General features: G+C 48.8%; 1 protein-coding gene across 2 annotated transcripts; it reads left to right on the forward strand.

The window, feature by feature from the left end:
- The first annotated feature begins 729 nt into the window (after nt 1–729).
- On the forward strand, nt 730–27,518 carry CHAF1B (chromatin assembly factor 1 subunit B). 2 transcript variants are annotated; one of them, XM_006044060.4, is made up of 14 exons: nt 730–876; nt 1,513–1,727; nt 2,623–2,755; nt 3,453–3,570; nt 4,585–4,688; nt 8,917–9,013; nt 10,826–10,910; nt 12,211–12,304; nt 18,737–18,806; nt 18,908–19,032; nt 22,434–22,581; nt 23,324–23,755; nt 24,342–24,436; nt 25,314–27,518. In XM_006044060.4, the coding sequence occupies exons 2-14, from the start codon at nt 1,602–1,604 to the stop codon at nt 25,412–25,414; spliced, it is 1,728 nt and encodes a 575-aa protein (XP_006044122.1). In that variant the 5' UTR covers nt 730–876; nt 1,513–1,601; the 3' UTR covers nt 25,415–27,518. The 2 variants fall into 2 exon arrangements, with proteins under 2 accessions (XP_006044122.1, XP_025149455.1); XM_025293670.2 differs by having other exon boundaries at nt 18,908–18,999; nt 25,314–25,980.

Raw genomic sequence — 27,518 nt, forward strand, 5'->3', positions numbered from 1 at the left:
TGGTAGTCTTGGGTGAGTCTCAGAGTTACAGTGTCCCCACCTGCCCTACAGGAGGGCCCTCATTTTTCTTTTACCAGACTGCAAATTCTCCTGAGGGTGTCTTGCTTTTAAACTGTGGTGTTGGAGAAGACTCTTAAGAGTCCCTTGGACTGCAAGGAGATCCAACAAGTCCATCCTAAAGGAAATCAGTCCTGAATATTCATTGGAAGTACTGATGCTGAAGCTGAAACTCCAATACTTTGGCTACCTGATGCGAAGAACTGACTCATTGGAAAAGACCCTGATGCTGGGAAAGATTGAAGGCCGGAGGAGAGGGGACGACAGAGCATGAGATGTTTGGATGGCATCACCGACTCAATGGACATAAGTTTGAGTAAGCTCCGGGAGTTGGTGATGGACAGGGAGGCCTGGCGGTGCGGCCGGCCAAAGGGTCGCAAAGAGTCGGACACGACTGAGCGACTGAACTGAAGTCTGTGTCAGCTTCGCTCTCCACTGTGTATCCAGGTCCAGCATAGGGTCCAGCATATAGCAGATGCTCAGTAAATGTTTGCTAAGAATGTTTGCTAAATTAACAAGGGAAGAAGTTATTGGACTCCCTCATTCTTCCACCGATGCGTTGGTCCTCAGGGAAATAATAAACCGTAGGGAGCCAGCCCAGTGTCCGAGGGCGCCGGTCACGCCTCCGCGGCGGGGCAGGGCCTCTGTGGAGCCGCGCCCACGAGGAGGTGGACACTCAGTCTTTAGAGCCCCGCCCACGCGGAGGCGGGGAGTCCCGAGGGCCCCGCCCACAAGGAGGCAGGGCCTGCGGCGCGCGGGAAGCGGTGCGCGCGAGGCGGCGGGAGCTGGTGGCCCAGCGGTCTGAGCGCTTCCCTGCAGGTACTGGTTCTCCCGCGCGGACTCTCGCGTCCCCGCGCTTTCCCGGCAGGGCCTAGGTGAGGGGTGAGGGGCCGGGTGAGGGTGGCGAGCGGCCCTCGCTGAGGGCCAGCCGCGAGGACCCGGGAGAGCTTCGGAGAAGCGCGCGTGTGCTCAGCGGGCCCCCGGCCCGGCCCCAGTGCCCCCGGCGGCCTCCTCTCAGCCAGGTCTCAGTCAGGTCCGGTTCCGGCTTCCCCGGCTGCCCCCTCGTACCCGGCCTCGGTCGGCTCGCCGAACAGTCCTTCCCCCGCGGCCCCGGCCCTCCCTCATCCCCGGTAGCCGTCTCCCCGGGGCGCCCACCCCCTGATCCCTGGGCTCGCCCCCCTCTCAGCTAGGCCTGGCCCGGCCCGGGCCTTGCTTTCCCCTCCCTGGGTGTCCGTCCCTCGTTGCTTTCCGGACGTACCCGGAGAATAAACTGAAAACAGCCGCGGACTCCGCGAACCACTTAAGGTGGCGCTGCGAGGGTTGCGTCAGAGGGCCGCACTGACATCCTCTCCCAGAGCAGCGTCTTTAATGGTAGGCAGGGCTCCTGGCTCAGGCTTGAGCGTTCAGTGCCTAGTCCCCGGCTCGAAGATTCATCTCATCACCAACCATTTGCAGCTCTCTCTCCTCCGTCTTTGGAGAACCAACGGGGGCACTCCCCACCACCCCCTGAGGAACTGTGTTTCGCTCCTTGAAGACCCCGGAGGATGAAAGTCATCACTTGCGAGATCGCCTGGCACAACAAGGAACCGGTGTACAGCCTGGACTTCCAGTATGGAGCCGCCGGGAGGATCCACCGGCTGGCCTCCGCTGGGGTGGACACGGCTGTCAGGGTAAGTGGGGCATGGGGAATGGGAAGGGCTCAGGAAGCAACGTTGAAGTGGCATTCTCCACTCTTCTGTTTTTATAATGACTGTTAAACGCAGGGCTTCCCAGGTGGCCGGCTCGGCGGTAAAGAATCTGCCAATGCAGGAGACGCAGGTTCGATCCCTGAGTTTGGAAGATCCCCCTGGAGGAGGGAATGGCAGCCCACTGCAGTATTTTTTTCCCCTGGGAAATCCCATGGACACAAGAGTCAGGGGTTGCAAAGAGTCGGACAGGACTGAGCATGCACACTGCAGGCAATCATCACAAATTATTGTACTAAGTTACCTAGCCCAGGGGCTTCCCAGGTGGCACTAGCGGTAAAGAATCCGCTTGCTAAAGGCAGGAGGTGCCAGTTGGATCCCTGGGTGGGGAAGATCTCCTGGAAGAGGAAATGGCAAATCCACTCCAGTATTCTGGCCTGGAGAATCCCATGGACAGAGGAGCCTGGTGGAATACAGTCCATGGGGGTCTCAAAGAGTCGGACACAACTGAGCGACAAAGTGTATGTATATGTGTATCCAGCCCAGATGGATAAATTGTCAGGACCTTGAGTCAACAATGAGGCAATAGAGAGCAACTTTCTTCCTAGGGTCCTGTTACATAGACTGATGTCGCTGGATGTGGTGATGTTATTATTTCAGAACCCTGAGCCAGTTTCCTCTAGGGGAAGAGTTTGCACAAGGAAGAAGCGGGAGGCAGTGGCGCTGGAGGTTTATGTTTCAGATAGGAGTTACTTCCTCTTACGTTTCAAAACAGAAACTGAATTTTCTTTCTGAAAATCAGTACAGGGTTGTTTTAGTAGGTGCAGTATGAAGCCTGCTCACTACATGTTTCTCTGAATGAGTGTTTTTGTATCAACAGGTCTGGAAGGTAGAAAAAGGACCAGATGGAAAGGCCATCGTTGAATTTTTATCCAATCTTGCTCGCCATACCAAAGCGGTCAATGTCGTACGTTTTTCTCCAAATGGGGAAATTTTAGCATCGGGAGGGGATGGTGAGTATTTTACTTTGAATCTTTAGAAACCAGATATATACATGTCTCATAGTCAATACTGAGATTTGAGCTAGATATACTTTCTCATTTCAGAGGTTGCTTGACCCTCTGAATCTGTCATTTAGATAATTTAGGGGAGTTACGGGGATATGTTATGGGAAGTATTTCATTCTTTTTTATAGCTAAATAATATCCCATTGGATTTATGTACCACGTCTTCTTTATCCATTCTTCTGTTGATGGACATTTAGGTTGCTTCCATGTCCTCGCTATTGTAAACAGTGCTGCAGTGAACAGTTTCTGTACTTTTGTATACATTTGAAAATTCCCATTATAGAGGGAATTCCCTGGCGGTCCAGTGGTTAGGACCCTGTGCTTCCACTGCTGGGGGCCCTGGTTCCATTGCTGGTTAGGAAACTAAGATCCCATAAGCCACCCAGTATGCACCCCCCAAAAAAACCCCCAAAATTTCCATTATAGAGCGTAAAATATCTGATACTGAAAAAAACAATGTAAGAACACAGTAAATTAGTAGAAAGTTTTGTTCAGAAGGGAAACTTGCTGTTCCTGCCCGAATTCTTAGAGGTAAATCCTCATGGCCATAGTGTCTGTAGATATTGTTTAATGTCCTAAAAATCCAGAAGTGAAGAGGCCACACAGGAAAGCGTGACTTGCGTTTAATCGACTCACTCTGCAGATGCTGTCATTCTGCTCTGGAAGGTGAATGATAACAAGGAGCCGGAACAGGTTGCTTTTCAGGACGAGGATGAGGCTCAGCTGAACAAGGAGAACTGGACTGTCGTAAAAACCCTGAGGTAACCTTGGGAGGGACCTGCGGAGGGGTTAGCTTTAGGACCTGAATGCATTCAGCTGATAGGCATTTAGACTTTCATATCTCACTTAAAACTTTTACTTGTGCAAGACAGTAATGTAGGCATAGTTTAAAACAGCAGCCCCCCAATATTTTTGGCACTAGGGACAGGTTTTGTGGAAGACAGTTTTTCCACAGACTGGGGGTGAGGGGTGATTTCGGGCTGATTCAAGTACATTATATTTTTTGTGCACTTTATTTCTGTTATTATTATTACATTATAATATATAATGAAATAATTATACAGTTGTCACTTGCTGCTCAGTGATAGAGTTTGCATATGAGTCTGCAGGCAGTTGATTCTTCATGGTCTCCCGCAGTCCTCCTCCCTGAGCAACTCCCCAGAGCTCACATCATGGCCTGAGCTCCACCTCAGATCATCAGGCATTAAATTCTCACAAGGAGCCTGCCACCTGGGTCCCTCTCAAGCACCGTCAGGGCTCGCGGCCCTGTGAGAATCCAGAGCCACCTCTGACCTGAGAGGAGGCGGAGCTCAGGCAGTAATACGATCGCCGGGGAGTGGCTGGAAATACGCACGAAGCTTCACTCGGCTCCTCCTGCCTCCTCCGGCCTCCTCCTAGCCTCCTGCCGGTCAGCTCAGTTCCTAACAGGCCACGGGCTGGTACCAGTCCAGGGGTTGGGGACCCCTGGCTTAAAAAGATAAAAATATGGATTAAAATGGATTTTCCATTAAAAGCCATTAAAATAGGTTTTCCTAGTTTCTCTTATAAAATTTTCTTTAGTAAACTTGAATCAATTTTAAAGATACAAGTATCCTTGAAGGTAGTAGTTTATAGCTACAGCTGATATAGCTATATAGCTAATGTAGCTCTAGTGGGAATTCTGCAATCCCAATGCGTGGGCCCTGAGTTTGCCTTTAAATTTTTGACATTTGTTTTTTTTCCTCTCCTCAAGACAAGAATTGCTTTTTCTTTTCTTTTTCCTCTTTGGATTCTAGGGGCCACTTAGAAGACGTGTATGATATTTGCTGGGCCACTGACGGGAATTTAATGGCTTCTGCCTCTGTGGACAACACGGCCATCATGTGGGACGTTAGTAAAGGTAGCTGATGTGTTTTTGCTATTGTCGGGGGAAAAGTGCAAGTGTTAGTCGTTCAGTCATGTCCGATTCTCTGCGACCCCGTGTACTACAGCCTGCCAGACTCCTCTGCCCATGGAATTTCCCAGGCAAGAGTACTAAAGTGGGTTGCCATTTCCTCCTCCAGGGGATCTTCCCGACCTAGGGTTGGAACCAGGTCTTCTGCATTGCAGGCAGGGTCTTTGCTGTCTGAGCCACTAGGAAAGCCCATTATTAGGGGAGCAATATTCCAAGTGGCTGAAAAGCTGAACCATGAAATGCCTCAGAAGAGATTCTTTAGCAAACTGAAACAGAAGTTTAGCTGGACAGCTTAGGAATTATCCCCGTAAGCCAGGGATGCAGTCGGAATGTATGAGGTTTAGCAGTGGTGTTATGAGTCATGAGTTGCTGATGCCAAAGCAAGGTAGACACCACACGCCTGGGGGTGCAGACATGACGGGGGAGCAGGTGGGGAGGGACAGGGCTGATCCCGGCCTTCAAGGACCTGAGGATCTTGGAAGGTTATCAAGTCATCATCATCAGTGGGGCATTGCCTGCTCGATATAACGGTAGATGTGATCAGGTTTCCCTTGTAGCTCAGCTGGTAAAGAATTCACCTGCAATGTGGGAGACCTGGGTTCAGTCCCTGGATTGGGAAGACCCCCTGGAGAAGGGAAAGGCTACCCACCCCAGTATTCAGGCCTGGAGAATTCCACGGACCGTATAGTCTTTGGGGTCTCAAAGAGTTGGATACAACTGAGCGACTTTCACTTCACTTCGTGGTCAGGTTTACATTTCAGGACATCAAATAAAGCAAAGGACACCTCGCTGCTTTGAAAGAACCTGTTTTGGAGGGGTGTGGGAGGAGGTGGGAGGTAAACATGTAAGAAGTTAACTACAGTTTGAAAGTAGCCGTGGTGGCCAGTGCCTAACCACTTTTCCCTGCCGCAGTCCTGCAATCAAGCTTGGTGTTTTCTCCCAAACCTCTTCCTCTCCTCTCCTTTATCTGGTCATTCTCCACCAGCCCAGATACCCAGGTCAGGGGTCAGGCTGTGGCTGTTGGCATCCCCTACAGTCTCAGCCCTGCATCCGCCCGGTTTCCGTACATGCTGTAAAAGCCTCTTGTGTTAATAGTTCCATGCTGTCCACTGAAGCAGCTTCTCTTGCCTCCTCTGTGTCACACACACTCTTTCTAATCAGCCCGTGACATTTCTGCCAAGGGGAGGGCCAGCGTGACCAGCATCCTCATTTTCTTTTACCCAAACCTTGATATTTTGGTGTCTGCGGACACTCCATCCAGCACCTCTGAAACCAGCTGTAATGACCTTGAACACTGCCAGCACTCTGGGCACTCTTGCAGGTGCTGGAAAATACCCAAATATGATGGTCGCGTTCTAGCAGATTGTGAATAAGTACGCAAACGTCCATCCAATGTTAGGAAGTGATAGCACCCTGAGGGGGTCTGAGAGTGGTTGGGTGATCAAGAAGGCTTCTCTGAACACGTGGAGTTTGAAAAGAAACTGGAATGAAGTTGGGGAGTGAGCTGTGTGCATTGTTTCGGGGAACGGTGTTCCCGCCTGTGGAAACAGCAGGTGCGGAGGCCCTGTGGCTGGAACGGCTTGTTGTGTCCAGGCAACAGGAAATTGAGGGTGTGCAGGAGAGGAGGGGGAAGGAGGACCTGAGGCTGGAGGGTGGTGGTGGGCCTGGCCACCCGGGTCAGGTCTCAGGTTATCCTAGGTGTGATCGTGAGCTGCCGAAGGGCTCTGAGCAATAGAGCAACCTGATTTTACTTATTAGCACGTGGCATGCTGATCCTGGGACAACAGAGAAGGGGGCAGGGGGAGGAACAGTTTTTAAGGAGTGTGGAAATAGAGACGTTATTGTAAGCCTTTGTTTTAAACGTGTAACATGGGCAAGGTTATTCAAAGTCAGTAAGTTTTTATATTTGTGGATTTGCACGTGCTGTGATTCCATCTACTGCCCATCACCTTCAGTTCAGTTCAGTCGCTCAGTCCTGTCCTACTCTTTGTGACCCTACAGACTGCAGCAGGCTGGGCCTCCCTGTCCATCACCGACTCCCAGTTTACTCAAACTCATGTCCATTGAGCCGGTGAGGCCATCCAACTATCTCATCCTCTGTCATCCCCTTCTCCTCCCGCCTTCAACCTTTCCCAGCATCAGGGTCTTTTCAAATGAGTCAGTTCTTTGCATCAGGTGCCAAAGTATTGGGGTTTCAGCTTCAGCATCAGTCCTTCCAATGAATATTCAGGACTGATCTCCTTTAGGATGGACTGGTTGGATCTCCTTGTAGTCCAAGGGACTCTCAAGAGTCTTCTCCAACACAACTCAAAAGCATCAATTCTTCGGGGCTTAGCTTTATTTACAGTCCAACTCTCACATCCATACATGACCACTGGAAAAACCATAGCTTTGACTAGATGGACCTTTGTTGGCAAAGTAATGTCTCTGCTTTTTAATATGCTATCTAGGTTTGTCATAACTTTTCTTCCAAGGAGCAAGTGTCTTTTAATTTCATGGTTGCAGTCACCATCTGCAGTGATTTTGACTCCAGAGCTGAAATCATCTTCAGGATGGCCCTTGAAGAAGAATGCCCACTTGGTCCACACTTGTCTTGTCTGCTGTCTGCTGTCCCAGAGCTGGGCATCTGTCTCTGAAGGCCTATCCTCTGACAGCTCTGATAGGGACACCTCAGGCCAGGCGGCCTGCCCCCTACATCAGCACATCTGCGGCTGGTCCCTCAGCACCTCCACTTCTTGCTCGTCTCCTTCCAGGAGCCCCGCGGTCCACTGAGCCCTCTGCTTCCTGGTCTGTCGGCCCCTCCGGCCTCTTGTATTCTCCCTGTCCTGCTTGTTTCCCAAGGGGATCATGTACGAACACGGACCGTCTTCGTCCACCTGCCCTACCAAGACAAACCCCAGCCCAGGATCGGCTGTGGTCCTGGTCCCGGGCTGAGCACAGCTGGTCACAGACCCACACGCTGCACCCCGAGCCCCTGCAAATGCGTCTCCAGCAGCCTTCGGGGGCGGGTGGGTGGTCCCAAGGTCCCTGCCCCTTTTGCTTGTGAGGTCCAGTCCCACCCCTGTTCCCCCAATAGCCTCCCCCACAAACCTCTGAAGATCTCCTGAAACTACTTCTTCACCCCCAGCCACCTTAATCTCAGCAGACTCCCAGAGAAGAGCCTCATGAAGGGGAGGGGGACGGACAGTTACTCTGACATCTGTGGTGTGCACACGAAGGTCCCTGGCTACCTCGAGGCCTGCGGTTTTAGGGGGCAGTGGTGGGTGTGGGGAGCGGGTGCCCCTGGCAGAAGATTGAGTAAGTGAGAGGCAAGGAAATCGCCAGAATGAGTGGCCAGGTGTAGAGTGCTCCCCCTAAAAGAGGGTTTTGTTTCTCAAAGACCGGCCAAGGCTTCCTCACTCCCTCCTCGGTTCTTCCATGTTGTCTTTGTGTGCGACTGTTTTATCCTCCACGTTTCTCCCCCAAAGCCCTTTCCCATCCCGGCCCGCCTTGCTCTGGGGCAGGCCCTTGGCTCTCACCCGGTCTCCTGTCCCCTCCCAACTAGTGACACTTCCTGTGTGTGCTCTCTTCAACCCTCAGCTTCATCCTTGACATGCAGGTCACTTCCCAGCTCAGCGTTGCGCCGAGCCGCACTGTGAGCCCCCAGAACCTTTCTCTCGCACATGAGGGTGTTACACACACCAGCGGTCTCAGCTGCCTGTCATTTCCCCGAACGCCAAGCTGGCTTTCACCCCGTGGGTTTGCTTAGAATACTGCCTTCTCTCCCCACTGGCCCCCTATGTCCTGCCTTACCTGGAGACCTGAACTCTGAGGTCACGCCTTCACCCTCGCCCCCTGCTTTCTTGGCTGCCCCTCGTCCTCCCCATGGTGTCTGTGTGTGCCCTGTAGTGGTCTGTTCCCCACTCCCACTGACCCTGCCACTCGTATTCTTTCTCTCCAGCTTGCTCTCCAAGGGTATTGTGTGTGCATAGCTGCCACTGGGAGCTCTGAGCTCCCTGGGATCGGGGACCATGTGAAGTTATCTTTGACCCCAGAACCTGACGTGGGATTTGGTACAGAGGCTCAATCACCTGGTGCTGAATGATGGAACAGCAAAGGAATAATACTTAAATTGTAGTTTATACCATTTGTGCATTAGCGGGTTTTAGTAATGTGTTGTATGCTTTATCCATAGGCCAGAAGATCTCAATTTTTAATGAACATAAAAGTTACGTACAAGGAGTAACCTGGGATCCTTTGGGTCAATATGTTGCTACCCTGAGCTGCGACAGGTAAGTTAGTATTTGACGAGTTGTCCTCATCTCTGTTAGCTTGAAATTTTCTTCAGAGGTATTTTTATTACAGCTTAACCAATATAAACCACAATCTAGCTTTGATTCTTTTGTTCCTGATTTCATAGAAAGCGTTTTATTTTACCATTATTCTTAAAACAGAGTACGAAATTGGAAGCTGATTAGGACAAAAGCCTTACACAAAGTTAGTACTTAAGTCTTTATTGAATGGGTGAGTGAGTGCAGAAATGGCTCTGAGTTAAATCTGAACTTTTTTAAAGAAAAAGTCTTTTATAAATATGACTTAGGAAAGAAGAGATACCTAGTGGTAAGGTTGGATATTTATTTCATTTTTTTGATTAGTGTTTACTGCTACAGTGATTTCAACAACTCCATTTAAATTAATTTGAAAAGAAGATATTTTGTCTTGTTTTCCTCCTTGTTTCAAGGAGGTCCTGTTGCTGTATTTACTGGTGTAATTAAATACAGTAATTTAATTGTGTTCTTGGAACAAAGAATTTTTTAAAAAGCCAGGAGGATTTCCCTGGTGGCCCAGTAGTTAAGACTCTGTGCTCCCACTGCAGGGGACCTGGGTTCAATTCCTGGTCAGGGAACTAGATCCTACATGCTGCAACAAGACCTGGTGTAGCCAAATTAATAAAAAAACAACAACAACAGAGGTACCAATCATATTCCTCACCAGTCATAATAGTCCTTTTTCATGTCTCTTCAGCTTTGCTTCTCAGATTTATAATGGTCCTGCTCTAGCCATTTGCAGATTTGTTTTAGATTGAAAATTATCACCAGAAAAAAAGTGCATAATGACATTTTTAATATAGAGCTTATAGAGCCAAATTATACTAAAGTCTTTTGTTAGGTTTATTACTGCCATAATTGAGAAGTGCCTCCCCTGTGACTCCAATGGTTAAGAATCTGCCTGCAGTACAGGAAACCCAGGCTCAATCTCTGCGTCGGGAAGATCCCCTGGGGTAGGAAATGGCAACCCACTCCAATGTTCTTGCCTGGAGAATTTCATGGACAGAGGAGCCTGGTGGGCTACAGTCCATGGGGTCTCAGAATCAGACACAACTGAGTGACTAAGCACATACAGCTACTTTTAAGTATAACAAACTGGATTTCAGATAACCCTGGAATGAAAACACTAAGGAAAAATTAGTGTTTATCTTTTGAAGAATGTCCTGTAACATTTCAGATGTCATTTATTTTCTGGTATATGTGGGGGAATTCTTTGGCTTTGCCCCAGTGACATGTGGGATCTTAGTTCCCCAACTGGGGATTGAACCCATGCCCTCTGCACTGGAAGGGCCGAGTTATAACCACTGGACTGCCAGGGTAATCACCTGGTGTATGTGTTTTATTCAACACTCAGGAGTGAAACAGTCTGATCGGCTTGGGGAATAATATATTACCAACAACCAGTTTACCTGCTAGCGTTTTCCTTACTCTTGCAAATCCCTGAGGCCAAGACCCTTCCACACAAAATCAACTTCACAACAGTCGTGCAGATGGCCATTGGGCCACACGTCCAAGACCCGAAGTTCATCTCCCTTGACAAGTTGAAACATTCCATAAAAAAGTGAAATTACAGCGTATTTCCCCCCTTCATTAGCGGTAGCCTTTCAATTGTTAATATTTGCCCGAGTCATTCAGTTAAGTGTGAAAGTCTTTGGTCAGTGGTTTTGCAGGCCGCAAGTTGTTGAAGCAGTCTTTAGTTCTGGTACTAGATTGTTTCTATGTGAAACGTAATTCACTTACTAGAAGAGATAGGTCAGACTTGTCTTCTTTGTTTAGGATCCTGAGGGTGTACAGCACGCAGAAGAAACGTGTGGCTTTTAACGTCTCAAAGATGCTGTCTGGAGTGGGGGCCGAAGGAGAGGTACAGGATTGACATTCATCCCACCTGTGCTTAAGTTGGGACCCAGCCGTGAGCGCCTCTGTATCCTGCGGCTAAGCCCCTGGCGGCCAGGCCCCCACACCTGAACTGCAGTGTGACTTCCTCTCAGACTGCCGAGTCTCAGTGTGGGGGTGCTGGGCTGACCTGAGTGGGAGTGGGGACCTCTGGAGGCCAGGGGAAGAGTAGGTGGTGAAGCTCAGTGGTTTCCAGTCCTGCATGAGCTATGGAGTCACCTGGGCAGCATGTAAAAGTACAGGTGCCTGGGCCTCACCCCCAGAGATGTGTTTCACGTGGCTGGAGGCAGCCAGGGCCCCGGGGTCTGAGGTGCAGTGAGGGCCAGGAACCACTGACCAGGAGTATCCCAGCCCTAGGCAACAGGAAGGCAGGTGGGTCCAGCACCTTCCAGGCAGGTAGAGGGGCAATGCAGGCCACTGGGCTGGTACCCAGGAATGGGAAGGGTTCTGATCTTTGGGGAGAAGTGGCAAATAAAGGTAGCACCCTGGTCCTTGAGATGTCAGATGACGGAGTACTAAGGCAGACAAGGAGCTGAAAGGGAGCGAGTTAGTTACTGGAGCAAAGGAGGGATGACTGCAAAGTAGTCCTGGGCAGCAGGTTAAGGCAGAGTGAGCTGCGGGCTGGGCTGGGTCTGGAGGATTAAAAGCTTAGTGTTTGTAAAGTGTTAGGTGCATGGCAGCAAAAACTGTTCCACATAGGTGTTCAAGCAGTGTTGTCTGAGAAGATGATGGGGTTACTGTTTTCTTTTTAAAAAGGGTTCATTCGGTGGGAGATTCTAAATATAAACACACAGATAACAAACAAAAGGGCTCCTAGTTACCTTCCTGCCTTTTCCCAGTCTCATTGCCCAGGCAAAGCACTGCTCACAGTGTGGTGTGTTCTTACAGAGGTATATGCATTTAATAATTGTTGAACCACACAAACACGTAGACCCACTTCAGTATTCTTGCCTGGGGAATCCCAGGGACAGAAGAGCCCGGCAGGTTGCAGAGTCAGACACAACTGAACAACTTTACACTTTCACTTTCAAACACGTAGATATACATACACACACACACACGGCTTTCCTTATCAACAGTGGGAGATGAGTTCAAGACTGATGGCCTTTGCAGTCCTGTGTGATTATTTGAGTTGTAATGTGTTTCAATTTCATACCTATTATTATGTCAAGTAATAGATGACAATATGTAGTGAAGAGATAGAAATTGGTAAGCCTCTATTGTGAATGCGAAGATTCGGGATAACATGTAAACTTCATGTGCTGCAGGCAAGAAGTTACCGGATGTTCCACGACGACAGCATGAAGTCGTTCTTCCGAAGACTGAGTTTCACTCCTGATGGATCTTTGCTCCTCACACCAGGTGTGTTTCACGAAGCTTTGGGTTTGAGGGCAGGAGGGCAGCAGTGCTGGGGTCTGTGCTCCTCATTCTGGGCTGCTTTTTGCAGCTCAGGGAATTCTGAGGAAAGCAGTGATCCCAGCTTGTCCACACACTGAACTCTGTTAAGTCGCTTCAGTTGTGTCTGACTCTTTGCAACCCCATGTAGCCCGCCAGACCCCTCTGTCCACAGGATTCTCCAGGAAAGAATACTGGAGTGGGTTGCCATGCCCTCCAAGGGATCTTCCCGACCCAGGGATTGAACCCACGTCTCTTAGGTCTTCTCCATTGGCAGATGGGTTCTTTACCACTAGTGCCACCTGGGAAGCCCTTCCAAAACCTCCAGGGAGCTTCCGAAAGTCCTGGTACTTGGGTCCCACCCCCCTAGAGATTGTATTTTAACTGGTTTGGAGGGTGTGGTCTGGGTTTTGGAATTTCAAAAAGATCCCCAGTGGTATTAACACACAGACAAGTTTGGGAGCCACTAGACTAGAGTGATAAATGTATTCTCTTAGATAAATTCAATTAAAAAAATTTTTTAACAAATTCCTTTTCCCTAGACATGTATACTGAGGTCATAGTTCTAAAACTAATGAGAAAGTGCCCTTATCGTGTTTATTCTGAGTAATGAAGCATCCTGTTGTGACAGGGTCTAGACACAGACAAGTCAGGTCGGAATAACTTGTGGGAGTGTAGTGGTCAAGTCTGACAGGTCAGCAGAATCAGCGAGGACATATCAGGCTTGTTGTCTGCAGGAGGGCGAGAGGGTGAGCCTAGCAGAATCAGCCAGGACAGTGCTATGGCCAGCGTGGTCTCAGAGACCGACCGACCCCTGCGCTCCACTGCTCAGGTACCATCCTGTGTGTGATTCAGTGATGTGAACCCGGGCTCAGCGAAACGGGAAGGCGCGGGTCAGGTTTGCCACTATGTGTCCCAGCCAGGCTGGGTGGGGGCCCCCAGGAGTGTGTGAATCACACAGACATGCGGATCAGACTGTAAAAGGACAGCAGAGAACATGTGGGAATGACATTGGCTTGGGGGTGGTCCCAGGACCAAGAGTAAATAGTTGCCTAAGTATATTAAAAGTTACTTACTAAACTCAGTATCAAATCCTTTTTCTAAATGGCAGCTCTAAACACATTTTCAGTTCAAATCGGATACCAGATGGGTTTCTACTGTCACTGTTAACGATTCTCAGTGGTGTTAATAAATGCAGGAAATGCAATGACAGAGATTGGAAAAGAAGAGAGAAAACGTTGTGATAGGATTATGTTTCTAGAAAATCTAAGAGATTAAAAAAATACTATCGGAATCAAAAAAAGAATTTGATGAAGTGGCTAAATATTGTAAAAATACATAAATTCTGTATCTGCTACACTAGAATAAGTACTTAGAAATGTGAAAAGGACAGTTGTTCCATTCATAATAATGCAAAGTCCAGAAGACATGGGACTACATAGGAAAAAATTTAATAAGGCACAGAGCCTTGATGAAGAAGACTAGAAAGTCTTATTGATGGTTATAAAACAAGTTCTGAACAAATAGATATTTTGTGTTCTAAAAATTAACATACTCATTGTTTTCCATTTAGGATCCCATTTAAGGTTTTTTTGGTTGTTTCTTTTGGTTTTCTGTTCTTTTAATTGGATGACATCTCAGATTTGTTTAGTTGAGTAAATGCAAAGAATAATGCAACAGCTTCCCATGTGGCTCAGTGGTAAAGAATCTACCTGCAATGCAGGAGATGCAGGTTCAATCCTGGGAGTCCTCTCATCCAGGGAGTCTGGAAGATCCCCTGGAGAAGGAAATGGTAACCCACTCCAGTATTCTTGCCTGGAAAATTCCATGCACAAAGGAGCCTGGCAGGTTACAGTGTATGGGGTCACAAAGAGTCAAACATGACTGAGCGACTGAGAATGTAGCACATATGAAAGAAGAATAACACTTGAGCAGCATCTCCTTGTCTGAATGTCAGAGACTTTATAGTGCAAAAAAAGATGTGCTTTTCATCATAGGGGACTGGAATGCAAAAGTAGGAAGTCAAGAGACACCTGGGGACAGGCAAGTTTGATCTTGGGATACCAAATGAAGCAGGACAAAGGCTAACGGACTTTTGCCAAAAGAATGCACTGGTCATAGCAAACACTCTCTTGCCAGCAACACAAGAAAAGACTATAACCATGTGCATCACCAGATGGTTAATACTAAAATCAGATTGATTATATTCTTTGCAGCCGAAGATGGAGAAGCTCTATACAGTCAGCAAAAACAAGACCAGGAGCTGACTGTCGCTCAGATCATGAACTCCTTATTGCCAAAGTCAGACTTAAAATGAAAAAAGTAGGGAAAATCACTGGGCCATTCAGGTATGACCTAAATCCCAGCCCTTACGATTATACAGTGGAAGTAAGAAATAGATTCAAGGGATTAGATATGATAGAGTGCCTGAAGAACTATGGATGGAGGTTCGTAACATTGTACAAGAGGTGGTGATCAAAACCATCCCCAAGAAAAAGAAATGCAAAAAGGCAAAATGTTGTCTGAGGAGGACTTACAAGTAGTTGAGAAAAGAAGAGAAGCGAAAGGCAAAGGAGAAAAGGAAAGATATATCCATTTGAATGCTGAAAGATATACGCATCTGAAGAGTTCTAAAGAATAGCAAGGAGAGATAAGAAAGCCTTCCTCAGCAAACAATGCAAAGAATTAGAGAAAACAATAGAATGGGGAAAACTAGAGATCTTTTCAAGAAAATTAGAGATACCAAGGCAGCATTTCACACAAACGAAATGGTATGGACGTAACAGAAGCAGAAGATATTAAAAAGAAGTGGCAAGAATACACAGAAGAACCATACAAAAAAGATCTTCATGACCCAGATAACCACAGTGATGTGATCACTCACCTAGAGCCAGACATCCTGGAATGTGAAGTCAAGTGGGCCTTAGGAAGCATCCCTACTAACAAAGCTAGTGGAGGTGATGGAATTCCAGTTGAGCTCTTTCAAATCCTAAAAGATGATGCTGTGAAAGTGCTGCACTCAATATGCCAGCAAATTTGGAAAACTCAGCAGTGGCCACAGGACTGGAAAAGGTCAGTTTTCATTCCAATCCCAAAGGAAGACAATACCAAAGAATATTCAAACTGCCATACAGTTGCACTCATCTCACATGCTAGTAAAGTAACGCTCAAAATTATCCAAGCTAGGCTTCAACAATACATGAAACAAGAAATTCCAGATGTTCAAGTTGGATTTAGAAAAGGCAGAGGAACCAGAGATCAAATTGCCAACATCCATTGGATCATAGAAAAGGCAAAAGGATTCCAGAAAAACATCTGCTTCACTGACTACGCCAAAGCCTTTGACTGTATGGATCACAACAAACTGGAATATTCTTAAAGAGATGGGAATACCAGACCACCTTACCTGCCTCCTACGAAACCTGTTATGCAGGTCAAGAAGCAACAGTTAGAACCAGACAGAGAACAATGGACTGGTTTCCAAATTGGGAAAGGAGTATGTCAAGGCTGTATATTGTCACCTTGCTTATTTAACTTATATGCAGAGTACATCATGTGAAATGCTGGGCTGGATGAAGTTCAAGCTGGAATCAAGATTGCGAGGAGAAATATCAATAACCTCAGATACGCAGATCACACCACCCTTATGGCAGAAAGCGAAGAGAAACTAAAGAGCCTCTTGATAAAGGTGAAAGAGAAGAATGAGAAAGCTGGCTTAAAACTCAACATTTAAAAAACGAAGATCATGGCATCCGATTCCATCACTTCATGGCAAATAGTTGGGGAAATAATGGAAACAGTGACAGACTTTATTTTTCTGGGCTCCAAAATCACTGTGAATGATCACTGCAGCCAGGAAATTAAAAGACACTTACTCCTTGGAAGAAAAGCTATGACCAACCTAGACAGCACGTTAAAAAGCAGAGAGATTATTTTGCTGGCAAAGGTCTGTCTAGTCAAAGCTATGGTTTTTTCCAGTAGTCACATGGATGTGAGAGTTGGACCATAAAGAAAGCTGAGTGCTTAAGAATTGATGCTTTTGAACTGTGGTGTTGGAGAAGACTCTTGAGAGTCCCTTGGACTGCAAGATCAAACCAGTCAATCCTAAAGGAAATCAATCCTGGATATTCATTGGAAGGACTGATGCTGAAGCTGAAGTTCCAATACTTTGGCCACCTGATGCAAAGAGCCGACTCATTAGAAGAGACCCTGATCTTGGGAAAGATTGAAGGCAGGAGGAGAAAGGGACGATAGAGAATGAGATGGTTGGGTGGCATCACCAACTCAATGGACATGAGTTTGAGCAAACTCAGGGAGATATTGAAGAACAACAGGGAATTCTGGTGTGCTGCTGTCCATGGGGTCACAAAGAGTTGGACAGAACTGAGTGACTGAACAACAATAACTGTTATCAAATCAGTATGGTATTGGTATGGGTGCTCAGTCATTTCAGTCATGTCCGACTCTGCCACCCTAGGGACTAGTTCACCAGGCTCCTCTGTACCTGTATCGGTATAGGAATAAGCATATAGATTAGTGGACCAGAGCAGAATCCAGGAATAGATCTTGGGACAAAAGGAAATTTAGTAGGTAACCTGAGGGTATTTCAGTGGGAAGAATGGGTTAGTGAGTGAAGAATGCTGGAATGTCTAGATGTATGGAAGAAAATGAAATTGGATTCCTAGCTTATGTATAAAAATAAATCTCAGGTGAACTCTGTACTTAAATATAAAAAGTGAAAATGTAAAACTCTTAGAAGAAAATCTAGAAGGCCTTTCTAGGACTGGGAAAGACCAAGCAAAAGACTGGAGACCCAGAAGCTCTTAAATGACAGACCTACTTGGCTGTAGAATGTAGATGTTGCCTATAGGCAAGAGATGCAGTAGACAATATCAGTAGTCATATGATGGAGCTGGAAAATAATGTTCATGGAACAGGAAAGGAAGTGCTAAATGATATCGTATGTGAGCGCTCTTCCAATTGGCAAGAAGAACAAAAAAACAAAGGGAAAAAAATCTGGAAGAGAGAAATGAGAGCCGGATACAAAAGGCAGTTTGTAGAAAAGCAGATCTTCATGTGATATCAGCACACACAGGAGAATGTTCAGAAACCCAGCAACAGTCAAGGCAGTGCCAGTTACCTTGATATAAGTTAGGTATGGCTCTATTCATGTCACACTGAAAAACAGTGAAAATACCTACGGCTGAAGGGTGTGGGTGTGGCTATTGCTGGAGGGAGTATAGATTATCAGAGCCTTTCTGGAAAGCAGTCTGATAATCGTTCAGTGCATCTGCTTTGCTGAGTCGTCTGAGATTCACTTCGTTAAGAAATGAAAACAGTTCATAGGGTATATGTCCAAGTGTGTTTATTGCAAACATTGTTTGTAGTTGTTAAAAAAAAACCAAAAAGCAGTACTCACTTAGAGAGGATGAATTACGGTATTTTCATACCAGTGCACAGCAGGCAGCTACTAAAGAAAGGATCCATTGGTGCCATGCAGGTAATGAGCACAAGTGTGAATAACATCCCATTTTGTAAAATAGATTTTAAAAAGCCACTGTATAATATACCTGCAGTTGAGTTATAACTGGTTGTGATGATTATGTGAGCATGGAGGAAATTAGCAGTGACCCAATGGTTTGTTAAGATCGATTATTTAGGGATGGAAGGATGGGTGAGCGGGAGAGGGTAGGGAGACACTGGGTCTGTCTGCTGCCCTCCCCTGGGGGTATGGAATGGTCATGTGGAAGACTGTGTGGTTGTATAGGTGTGTGGAAATGTTAGTATAAAACAGGGAGATGTTCCCAAGAGTAGCTGTGTGTGACTGGCATTCTCCAACAAGGTCTGACCTGGTTTTGAGTATAGCCTGAGGTGAGCTCTCAGATGTGGACTGCTCCCCAGGGCAAAGGCAGCTTCTGCAGGGGCTGGAGATGTCAGCAGAGGGCTGGTCTCCTGGCAGCCTCAGGGTGCCATCAGGCAGATTGAAGAAACCCAAGTCTCAGGCTTTGCGTGGCAGCTGGGGTCAGAATTAAGAGGGACAGCAAGCTGAGGGTCTGATCTCAGCGCTTCACCACAGGGATTGGCTGGATTCCCAGGCAGAGGTCCGCTGAGGCCAGGGTCCCTGCTTTCTGTTCTTCCTGCCCAGGCCTGGTAGGGGCTCCCAGGCGGCTGAGCCCCTTGGGAGGTGACACTTAGTGGGGTGACAGGTGGCTAGAACCGCAGTAAGGGCTGAGCCCAGACAGGGACGAGATGTTTGCATTTATCCTCAGACATCAAACATTGTACAGGAAATAATCTTTCTGGGGAATCTTATATAAACCAGAACTGATGCTCTTGCGTCTCTGCTGGTGAACAGTCTGATAATAACACAGGCCTCATCTTCCTCTCCTGCTTCTTCAGCTGGGTGCGTGGAATCCGGTGAAAATGTAACGAACACGACTTACGTTTTCTCCAGGAAAAATCTTAAAAGGTAGGCAATTAAAGAAATATATGAAACGTTTACCCATTCTTTTTTTTTTTGCTTTTGTTAAGTGACAGTGCCTTTTTGCAAAACCGCAATTCATCTTCCAGGCCCATCGCCCACCTTCCGTGTCCTGCGAAGGCGACGCTCGCTGTCCGCTGCTGCCCCGTCTACTTTGAGCTCAGGCCTGCGGCAGAAGCAGGTGTGTTAAGTGACCAGGGCGGGGAGGGAAGAGGTGAGTATGGGGTTTAGTTCCATTTGACCAATCTTAGGAGCAAAGATGGAGAAGGCAATGGCACCCCACTCCAGTACTCTTGCCTGGAAAATCCCATGGACGGAGGAGCCTCGTAGGCTGCAGTCCGTGAGGTCGCTAAGAGTCGGACACGACTGAGCGACTTCACTTTGACTTTTCACTTTCATGCATTGGAGAAGGAAATGGCAACCCACTCCAGTGTTCTTGCCTGGAGAATCCCAGGAACAGGGGAGCCTGGTGGGCTGCCATCTATGGGGTCACAGAGTCAGACACGACTGAAGGGACTTAGCAGCAGCAGCAGCAGCAGGAGCAAAGATTGACGTTATCAAAATACGTGTCAGCCTATGCATTGTCTAGAATACACTCTTTTTCTTTTGCTACAAGCAACTGTAAAGGAATGAAAGTAGGAGCTTTGTCTCTCTGCTGCTTGGCTGACTGTCATTCATCATCAGTTCCCTGTGCAGTAAAACTGATACATGAACTGGATTTCTGTGTAACTGTTTTCCCTCCACTGGCTGCTTTTAAGATTTTTCTGTTTGTTGGTGGCTGTAAGTAGTCCTATCCCAGTGTGCCTGCCGCAGTTTTCTTTGTGTTTCCTGTGCTTGGGGTTCATTGACTGGCTTAGATCTACAAGTTTATAGTTTCCATCAAATTAGAGGAGCTTCTAAAAAGAATATATTTATTTATTTGGTTGTACCCGATCAGCGGCTTCCTTGGTGACTCAGATGGTAAAGCATCTGCCTGCAGTGCAGGAGACCTGGGTTTGATCCCTGGGTTGGGAATATCCCCTGGGGAAGGAAATGGCAACCCACTCCAGTGTTCTTGCCTGGAGAATCCCATGGACGGAGGAGCCTGGTAGGCTACCATCCATGGGGTCGCAAAGAGTCAGACACGACTGAGCAACTTCACCCAGTCTTAGCTGTGGGCACGGGATCTTTAGTTGCGGCATGAGGGAACTAGTTCCCTGACCAGGGATTGAACCCCAGGCCCCCGGTGTTGGGAACACAGAATCTTAGGCACTAGACCTCCAGGAAAGTCCCGGATGTGGGGAACTTCGCCAGTTACTTCTTCAGAGACTTTCTGCTGTCATCCTCTCTCCCCTCTTCTTCAGGGACTCCAGCCACACGTGTATCCGGCTGCTTGAAGCACCCACGGCTCACTGATGCTCTGTTACTGGACTCCCCCACCTCCGCCCCCCGCCTGCCAGCGTTTTATTTTGGATAGTTTCTACAGCCGTGTTTTGAGTTCACGCACCTTTTCTTCTCTGTCACCTGCCCTTGGTGCCATCCAGTGTATTCCTGTGACAGTGTGGTTTTCATCTCCAGAGTTCAAGTTGGTTCTTCCTTACGCATATCTGCTTTCTTTTTGCTTCTAGAACACGTGGACTACAGTTTTTAAAAACAACTCTTTTAATGGCTTTGTGTACAAAGGGTTGGTTTCGATTGACTTTTTTCTCCTCATTATGGATGTTTTTCTGCTTCTTGGCGTGCCTGGTAATTTTTTATTAGACATTGTGGGGATTTTACCTTAGTGGATACAGATGTATTTTCATTCTTTTTTTTTTTTTTCTTTCTAAATTTTGGCTGTGCTCCCTGGCTTCAGCATTTGTTGTCTGTAGACTTTTTAACAATTGCCACTCTGACCAGTGTGAGGTGGTAGTTTAGATTTGCATTTCTCTATTAATTAGTGATGTTGAGCAGCTTTTCATCTGGGCCATCTGGATGTCTTCTTTGCAGAAATGCCTATTCAGGTCTCCTGGCCGTTTCTGATAGGGTTGTTTTGTTGTTGTTGTTGAGTTGCATGAGCTGTTTGTGTATTTGGGAAATCAAGCCCTTGTCCGTAGCATCAGTTGCAGATACTTCCTCCCATCCTGTGGATTGTTTGTCTGTCTGATTGCTGGCCTCCTTAGGGATGACTCTTTCTTTCCCATAGTTTTCTCACATGCGTTTACTGCCAGCGTCGGCTGAAGACTTGGGAGGCCCCCGCAGCTCTCTCTCTGCCTCGCCACCGCATGCTCCACCAGGCCTCTTGGCTCCCAGCTTGGGGCGTCTGCTGGGCACCGCCTGGGTCTTCTCCACCTTTGCGGGGCCTGGAACCTCCAGGCAGAAAGCGGGGGCGGTGGCGGGGCTTGGGTCTCTTGCTTCCCATCTCTGTGAGATCGCTGTCCTTCATGGGCTCGTGGACAGAGTCCCTTGGCCCCTGGTTTCAGTGTTCTGCCAGGTATTTTAATTCTTTCAGGGGAAGTGTCAGTTGGTCCCTGTTCCTCCAAGGCTAGATGCAGAAGCTGTTTTCAGCTTTCTAAACCTTTACGTGAATGGCTTTCCTGCTAGTTCAGCGGGTAAAAGAATCCGCTTGCAACGCAGGATATCTTGGTTTGATTCCTGGGTCGGAAAGATCCTCTGGAGAAGGGATAGGCCACCCACTCCTGTACTCCTGGGCTTCCCTGGTGGCTCAGCTGGTAAAGAATCCGCCTGCAATGCAGGAGACCTGAGTTCAATCCCTGGGTTGGGAAGATAGCCTGGAATAGGAAATGGGAACCCACTCCAGTATTCTTGCCTGGAGAATCCCCACGGACAGAGCAGTCTGGTGGGCTACAGTCCATGGGGTCGCAAAAAGTCGGCCATGACTGAGCAACTTAGCACAGTGCAGACAGCATGAAAACATCCCTTGATAAGGTGTTTCTATGTGACCCTGACTTTTCCTCGTCAGGCACTGACCCTGGGGTGACTTGCCTCATCCACACACCTTCCTTCCCTTCTTTTCGGATCTCAGGTACCCGTGAGTCTCAGATCAGAACGTGGTGTCCTCATTGGTTCATGCGTGGTTCTCCTTGATTCTTAGGTGTGTGTTAGTCGCTCAGTCACGCCCAACTCTTTGTGACCCCATGGACTGTAGCCCACCGGGCTCCACTGTCCATGGGATTCTCCAGGCAAGAGTGCTGGAGTGGGGTGCCACTGTCCTCTCCAGATGTTGTTATCGTAGTCTGCTGCTGCTAAGTCGCTTCAGTCGTGTCCGACTCTGTGACCCCATAGATGGCAGCCCACCAGGCTCCCCTGTCCCTGGGATTCTCCAGGCAAGAATACTGGAGTAGGTTGCCACTTCCTTCTCCAGGGGATCTTCCCAACCAGAGATCAAATCCTGGTCTCCCACACTGCAGGCAGATTCTTTACTATCTGAGCCATCTCAGAAGCCCTGGATTCTGATATTCATATATAAAGTAAGACAAAAGTGAATTCTGTAAGGCATACAGCAAACTAGTCTTTTATGAAATTATGTCACTTATGTCCCCAGGGGCGGGGCTTTGTAGGGGTGGGGTGGAGTGTGTTTGCTCTGAGAGCTTGGCTTGTTTGACCTTCTCTGCCCCTGTGTTCGCCCGTCATCAGAACCGGGCATGGAGCTGGTAAGCCTGCCGTACCGCCTGGTGTTCGCCGTGGCTTCCGAGGACTCGGTGCTTCTGTACGACACCCAGCAGCTGTTCCCGTTCGGCTACGTGTCCAACATCCATTACCACACCCTGAGTGATATTTCCTGGTGAGTGGACAGTGAGGACACGTACCCTCCCCTGGGGGAGCCCTGCAGTTGGCTTGGTTGGCTCTTATTTACCAGCTTTTTTTTTTTTTGGAAATAAAGTATTAACAAGGAAAGTTGTGTCTCACTTGCTACAGTACTGCTTCTGGTGGTCATCTCGGTGGTGCTGATGCCACACGGATCACCCTGTGGATTCTTCTCATTCTCATAAACCGAGGGGAAGACGCCTGGGCTCCCTGGTCGCCCAGAGGCCCCCGGGAGGAAGGAATCCCAGACACAGAGGGGGCCCCGGAAGCGGGCCCGTCCTGGGGGGTCGCCGCCCTGGCCTTCCTGCTTGGGGTTCTCAGCACCCCGGGCGCCTTCCTCCGTCTCTCGCCCGCTGGGGCCCAGCCTGGGCCTGGGCACCCCGCCACCTGGTTCTTGCTCTTTGTAACTCTTGATCTTTTAGTCCTCTTTTGATCTTGGTAGGCGAGAGGAAGCCGTCTCACCTAGATTCCCCGGTGAAGTTCATGATGAGGCAGAGATGCTGGGGCCCTGAGAAGCTCGAGGCGGGTGGAGCGGGGGGCGGGGAAGGGGTCACACGAGCCCTTTCTCAGCCGGGCCCCCTCCCCACAAGGACTCTTGTCTTTAAACAAAGCTGGGGACGGTGCTCACACTTCCATTTTCTGCCTGGTGATGAGCGTGCCCAGAGTGGCCAACAGCGTTCGGTAAACTTCCTCACTTCTGCTTCTTTTTGGGAATGAAGGTCCAGCGATGGGGCCTTCCTGGCCATCTCTTCCACGGACGGTTATTGCTCCTTCGTGACGTTCGAGAAAGATGAGCTTGGAATCCCCCTGAAAGAGAAGCCGGTTCTGAGCATGCGAACTCCTGATACAGCGAAGAAAACCAAGGGTCAGACCCCCTCTGGGTCTTCGCCAGGACCCAGGCCGGGGGAGGGGACCCCCACCGGCAGAGTGCAGGACCCCAGCAGCCCCTCCGCCACCCCCCCACAGGCAAAACAGTCTCAGGCCCCCCCAGCGGCCAAGGACACCCCCGCGGCCGCTCTTGGTGCCAGAGGCTCCCCAGCAGGGCCTCCCAAGGAGAAGCCCCTGCAGCCCAGCGGTCAGAACGCCAAGGCCCAGCCGTCCCGGAGGGTCACCCTGAACACCCTGCAGGCCTGGAGCAAGCCCACACCCCGGTAAGCACTTAGATGCAGGAAGAACGCGTCCTTGCGGTTGGAAAAACAGCACGAGCTGAAAGCCCCCCGCCTTGTACTGTGTAAGCTCCCACACGGCGGCCAGAGAAACGTTTCCTGACGTCTGAGGGGCCCTGTCCTTGCTCAGACCTCCATCCACCTCGCTTCTGGTGGTGGAGGGGAGTGGGATGGTGTTTGAAGTCTTTTTGATATTAAAGTCCCCCCCTTAATTTCCTGTGAGCTTCTTGCAGTTAGAATTTTAAAAAAGTAACTGTTGAGAATTGAGACTGTGGGTTTTTTTAAAAGAACCATCCGTGTCTTAGAGCTTTCATGCTGGAAGCCACGTCCGATAGGCTTTATATGAAGCACCTAGCAGGGTGGTTAGTGTGTCATTGGAAATTAACAAAGCATGGATTTTGAAGCTTTTAGATGACTGGTTGACTATTATTTATGTGACGATTTAACTGAGTACATGATCCTTAGTTACTAAGTAAGGAGGCCTTGGTTTCCTTGTTTCCTCGGAACCTTGGAACCATATACGGTCAACCTCTGTGACGCTCACGACCTTTTACTTCTCTTTTTAATCCAGGAGAATAAACTTAATACCCTTAAAGACAGATTCTCCACTGAACTCCATATCAACCCCTATAACTTCCAGCCCTTCCACAGAGGAAATTCAATCAGGTGAGTGATGCTGTGGGCTTCCCTGGTGGCTCAGCTGGTAAAGAATCTGCCTGCAATGTGGGAGACCCAGGTTTGATCCCTGGGTAGGGAAGATCCCCTGGAGAAGGGAATGGCCACCCACTCCAGTATTGTTGCCTGGAAAATCCCGTGGACAGAGGAGCCTGGTGGGCTGCAGTCCATGGGGTCACAAAGAGTCAGACATGACTGAGTGACTTAACACTTTCACTTTCAAGTGACACTGTTACTGGTCTAATATAATTAACGAGAATATTGTCTCTTTTGGAAATGAACACTGCGTGACTTTAAGTCACTTCTGAGAAAGCAAGGATGCATCTTGGGATTTCCCTGGTGGTCCAGTGGCTAAGACTCCACTCTCCCAGTGCACGGGGTCTGGGTTCAATCCCTGGTTGGGGAACTAGATCCTGTGTGTCTCCACTGAGACCCCACACAGCCATATAAATAAAAATAAATAAAACCTGGCTTTAAAAAAGGATGCATCTTACCAGGCTTGTCGTTTAAACCTGAGGCGGGGAGATGGCATAGAGCTGGTTCTCAGTTCAGCCCTGTTGGCGCTATGGGCGTCAGTCCTCGCTGTGGGGCTGTCCTGTGGATGCAGGTGGCGTAGCAGCACCCCTGGGCACTCTCATCCTCCCCCTCCTCGTGACATTCTGCAGTGTCACCAGACTCTGCCCACTGTCCCTCAAGGGGCACAGCCACCCCTGGCTGCAAATCGCTGGGTCAGATCTCCCCCTCAGATCCACGAAGGACCAGGCCAGGCAGTCCAGTTCCTTTGTCTGGACACGAAATTTATCTCGTAAACTTCAGCTCTTAACTTAGAGACATCTTCACTCACCTGCCAACCTTGTGTGTGTTTAAGCCTCAGAGACGCCTGCAGACCCTCAGGTCAGCCCCCCGGAGCTGAAGCGGCCCCGACTCAGTGAGCATGGAGAAGGACCTCGAGTCATGGACCCTCAATGAGACCTGTCCTGTGCCTGAAGGCGGCTAGCTCTGGGGCCCCCGGGTGCCAGGGAGAGACGGGCCTGAAGGCAGCTGAGAGCAGCGCCGTCCGTCGGAAATGGATTTCTGTAACGGAAGATACACATGGACTGGTCTTCTCCAGAGATATGTTGCCTCTTGTATTTAGGATACGTTTTTCCCTCGGAGATGTGAACATCTTACTAGATTATATTCTCTTTTTCTTGAGTTTCTGAGATGGGAGCCCTGTATCATCCGTGGGGTCGCAAAGACTTGGATACGACGGACCGCCTTTCACTTTCAATGTTAGCTGATGTGAAAACGAGCGACTCCTGCCTTGGAATATTTGTATGAAAACGCAGACACTTGACGGTGGCCTCTCCTACAGCCGGAATTAGCGGAGACAGTACTTTGAGGTTTATTCCACTGGGTTTTAGTGTGTTGGATTATTTGATCAACTTAGCTTCTAAATAGTTGATTAACTTTTGGAAGTTTGTTATGTTTGCTTTCAGATTTTAAAGGTAATAATGCTCTTTTTAGAAAGATAGTAAACTAGAGTGAATTAGGGGGAAAAAACAGGGTTGGAGGTGGAAATCATCCATCTCACCACCAGAAGGAAACCCTTGCTACTGTTTCAGCATATTTCCTTTTTAAAATCTTTTTTTTTTTTTCTGTTATTTTTGGGAAGAGGAAGGGTTGCGATTTTACTTTATATGCAGTTTGGTTAACACATAGGTTACCTTCTTGATTTTTCAAAGCAAAAGAAGTACCTATCCTCGGTGGCCTGTGCTTCTGCTCACTCAGCACCTGGGCTGCTGGTGTGGTCCTTTTCCTCCTGGGGGTAAGTGGGCCTTGCGGGCTGAGATGTGTGATGTGCCGTCCCTGCAGCGGGCATCACACATTTGGAGGCTCCTCTTAGCACAAGAGACGCTGGCTACGTAACTGAGAGGTGGCGACGGGCACGGCCCCAGGCGCCAGTGCGGCTGCCTCATGCTGAGCGGAGCTAACAGCTGCTTCCACGACGCCTGATGCCGGCACCCCGGCATAATGAAGCCCCCGGGTGAGGCTGCACCAGCGCCCCCTGCCCTGTCTGAGCCAGACCAGAGGGCGAGTTCAGGACCCGTACATCCCGCCTCTGGCAGGGAGCCCCTGAGGGTGGGAGAACGACCCTCCTCAGCTCAGGCCAGCAGCAAGCAAGAGAGTTGGAAAGAATTTAGTTCTTTGTTGCCTCATCCACAGCCTGTGCACGTGTGTGCACTCAGTTGTGCCCGACTCTCTGCAACCCCATGGACTGTAGCCCCCGACAGCCTCCTCAGGCCATGGGATGCTCCAGGCAAGAATACTGGAGCGGGTTGCGTGTCCTGCTCCAGGGGATCTTCCCGAACCCGCCTCTCCTGCATCGTCAGGCAGATTCTTCACCGCTGAGTCACCTGGGAACCTCCGTCCACAACCCAGTTATCAGGAAAAAGAGCCCGCCTCCCTCTCCACGGGAAAGAGGCAAAGGGGGTGATTTACAACGTGGAGAGCTTGCAGGTGAATCGACGCAGAGTTATAGTAACACAGGTGTGGGTTTCGTCCAATACGAAGACGTTTTTAGAGGTCGAAGAGCAGCTGTTTTGACCAGGGTTCCACCTTGAGGTCCCCCAAAGAGCTGTCAGACGTCGATGGCCGGGTCCTGCGGCCTAAGTCTGGCCTTCTTGGTCTGGGGTGCTAGCTGAACCTCAGGATTCTTGAAGGCTCCTCTGGCGATCTGAGGCGCAGCCAGGATTGAGAAGTCAAGAGAGGGAAGCTTCCCCTGGAGGCAGTCTCTGCCGGTTAAATGCATCTGCACAGAAAGCTTTCTCTTGTTTCTCTGGTCCATCACTGAGGGACAGCAGTGCGTCTGTCCAAACCGAAAGGATAACAATGTGTGGGAGATGCCATCAGCTCTTCAGAGGAAAAATGACCTTAAATTTCCTGCAGCTCGGGACTTCTTGGCGGTCCGATGGCTAAGACTCCGGTGTGCTTCCAATGCAGGGGCAGGGCACAGGTTCGACCTCTATTCAGGGAACTAAGATCACATGTGATAGGCAGCTCAGCCAAAAAATAAAAATATCCTGCAGCTGGA

This window comes from Bubalus bubalis, chromosome 1, assembly GCF_019923935.1.
Source record: "Bubalus bubalis isolate 160015118507 breed Murrah chromosome 1, NDDB_SH_1, whole genome shotgun sequence".
Classification (NCBI taxonomy): Eukaryota; Metazoa; Chordata; class Mammalia; order Artiodactyla; family Bovidae; genus Bubalus; species Bubalus bubalis.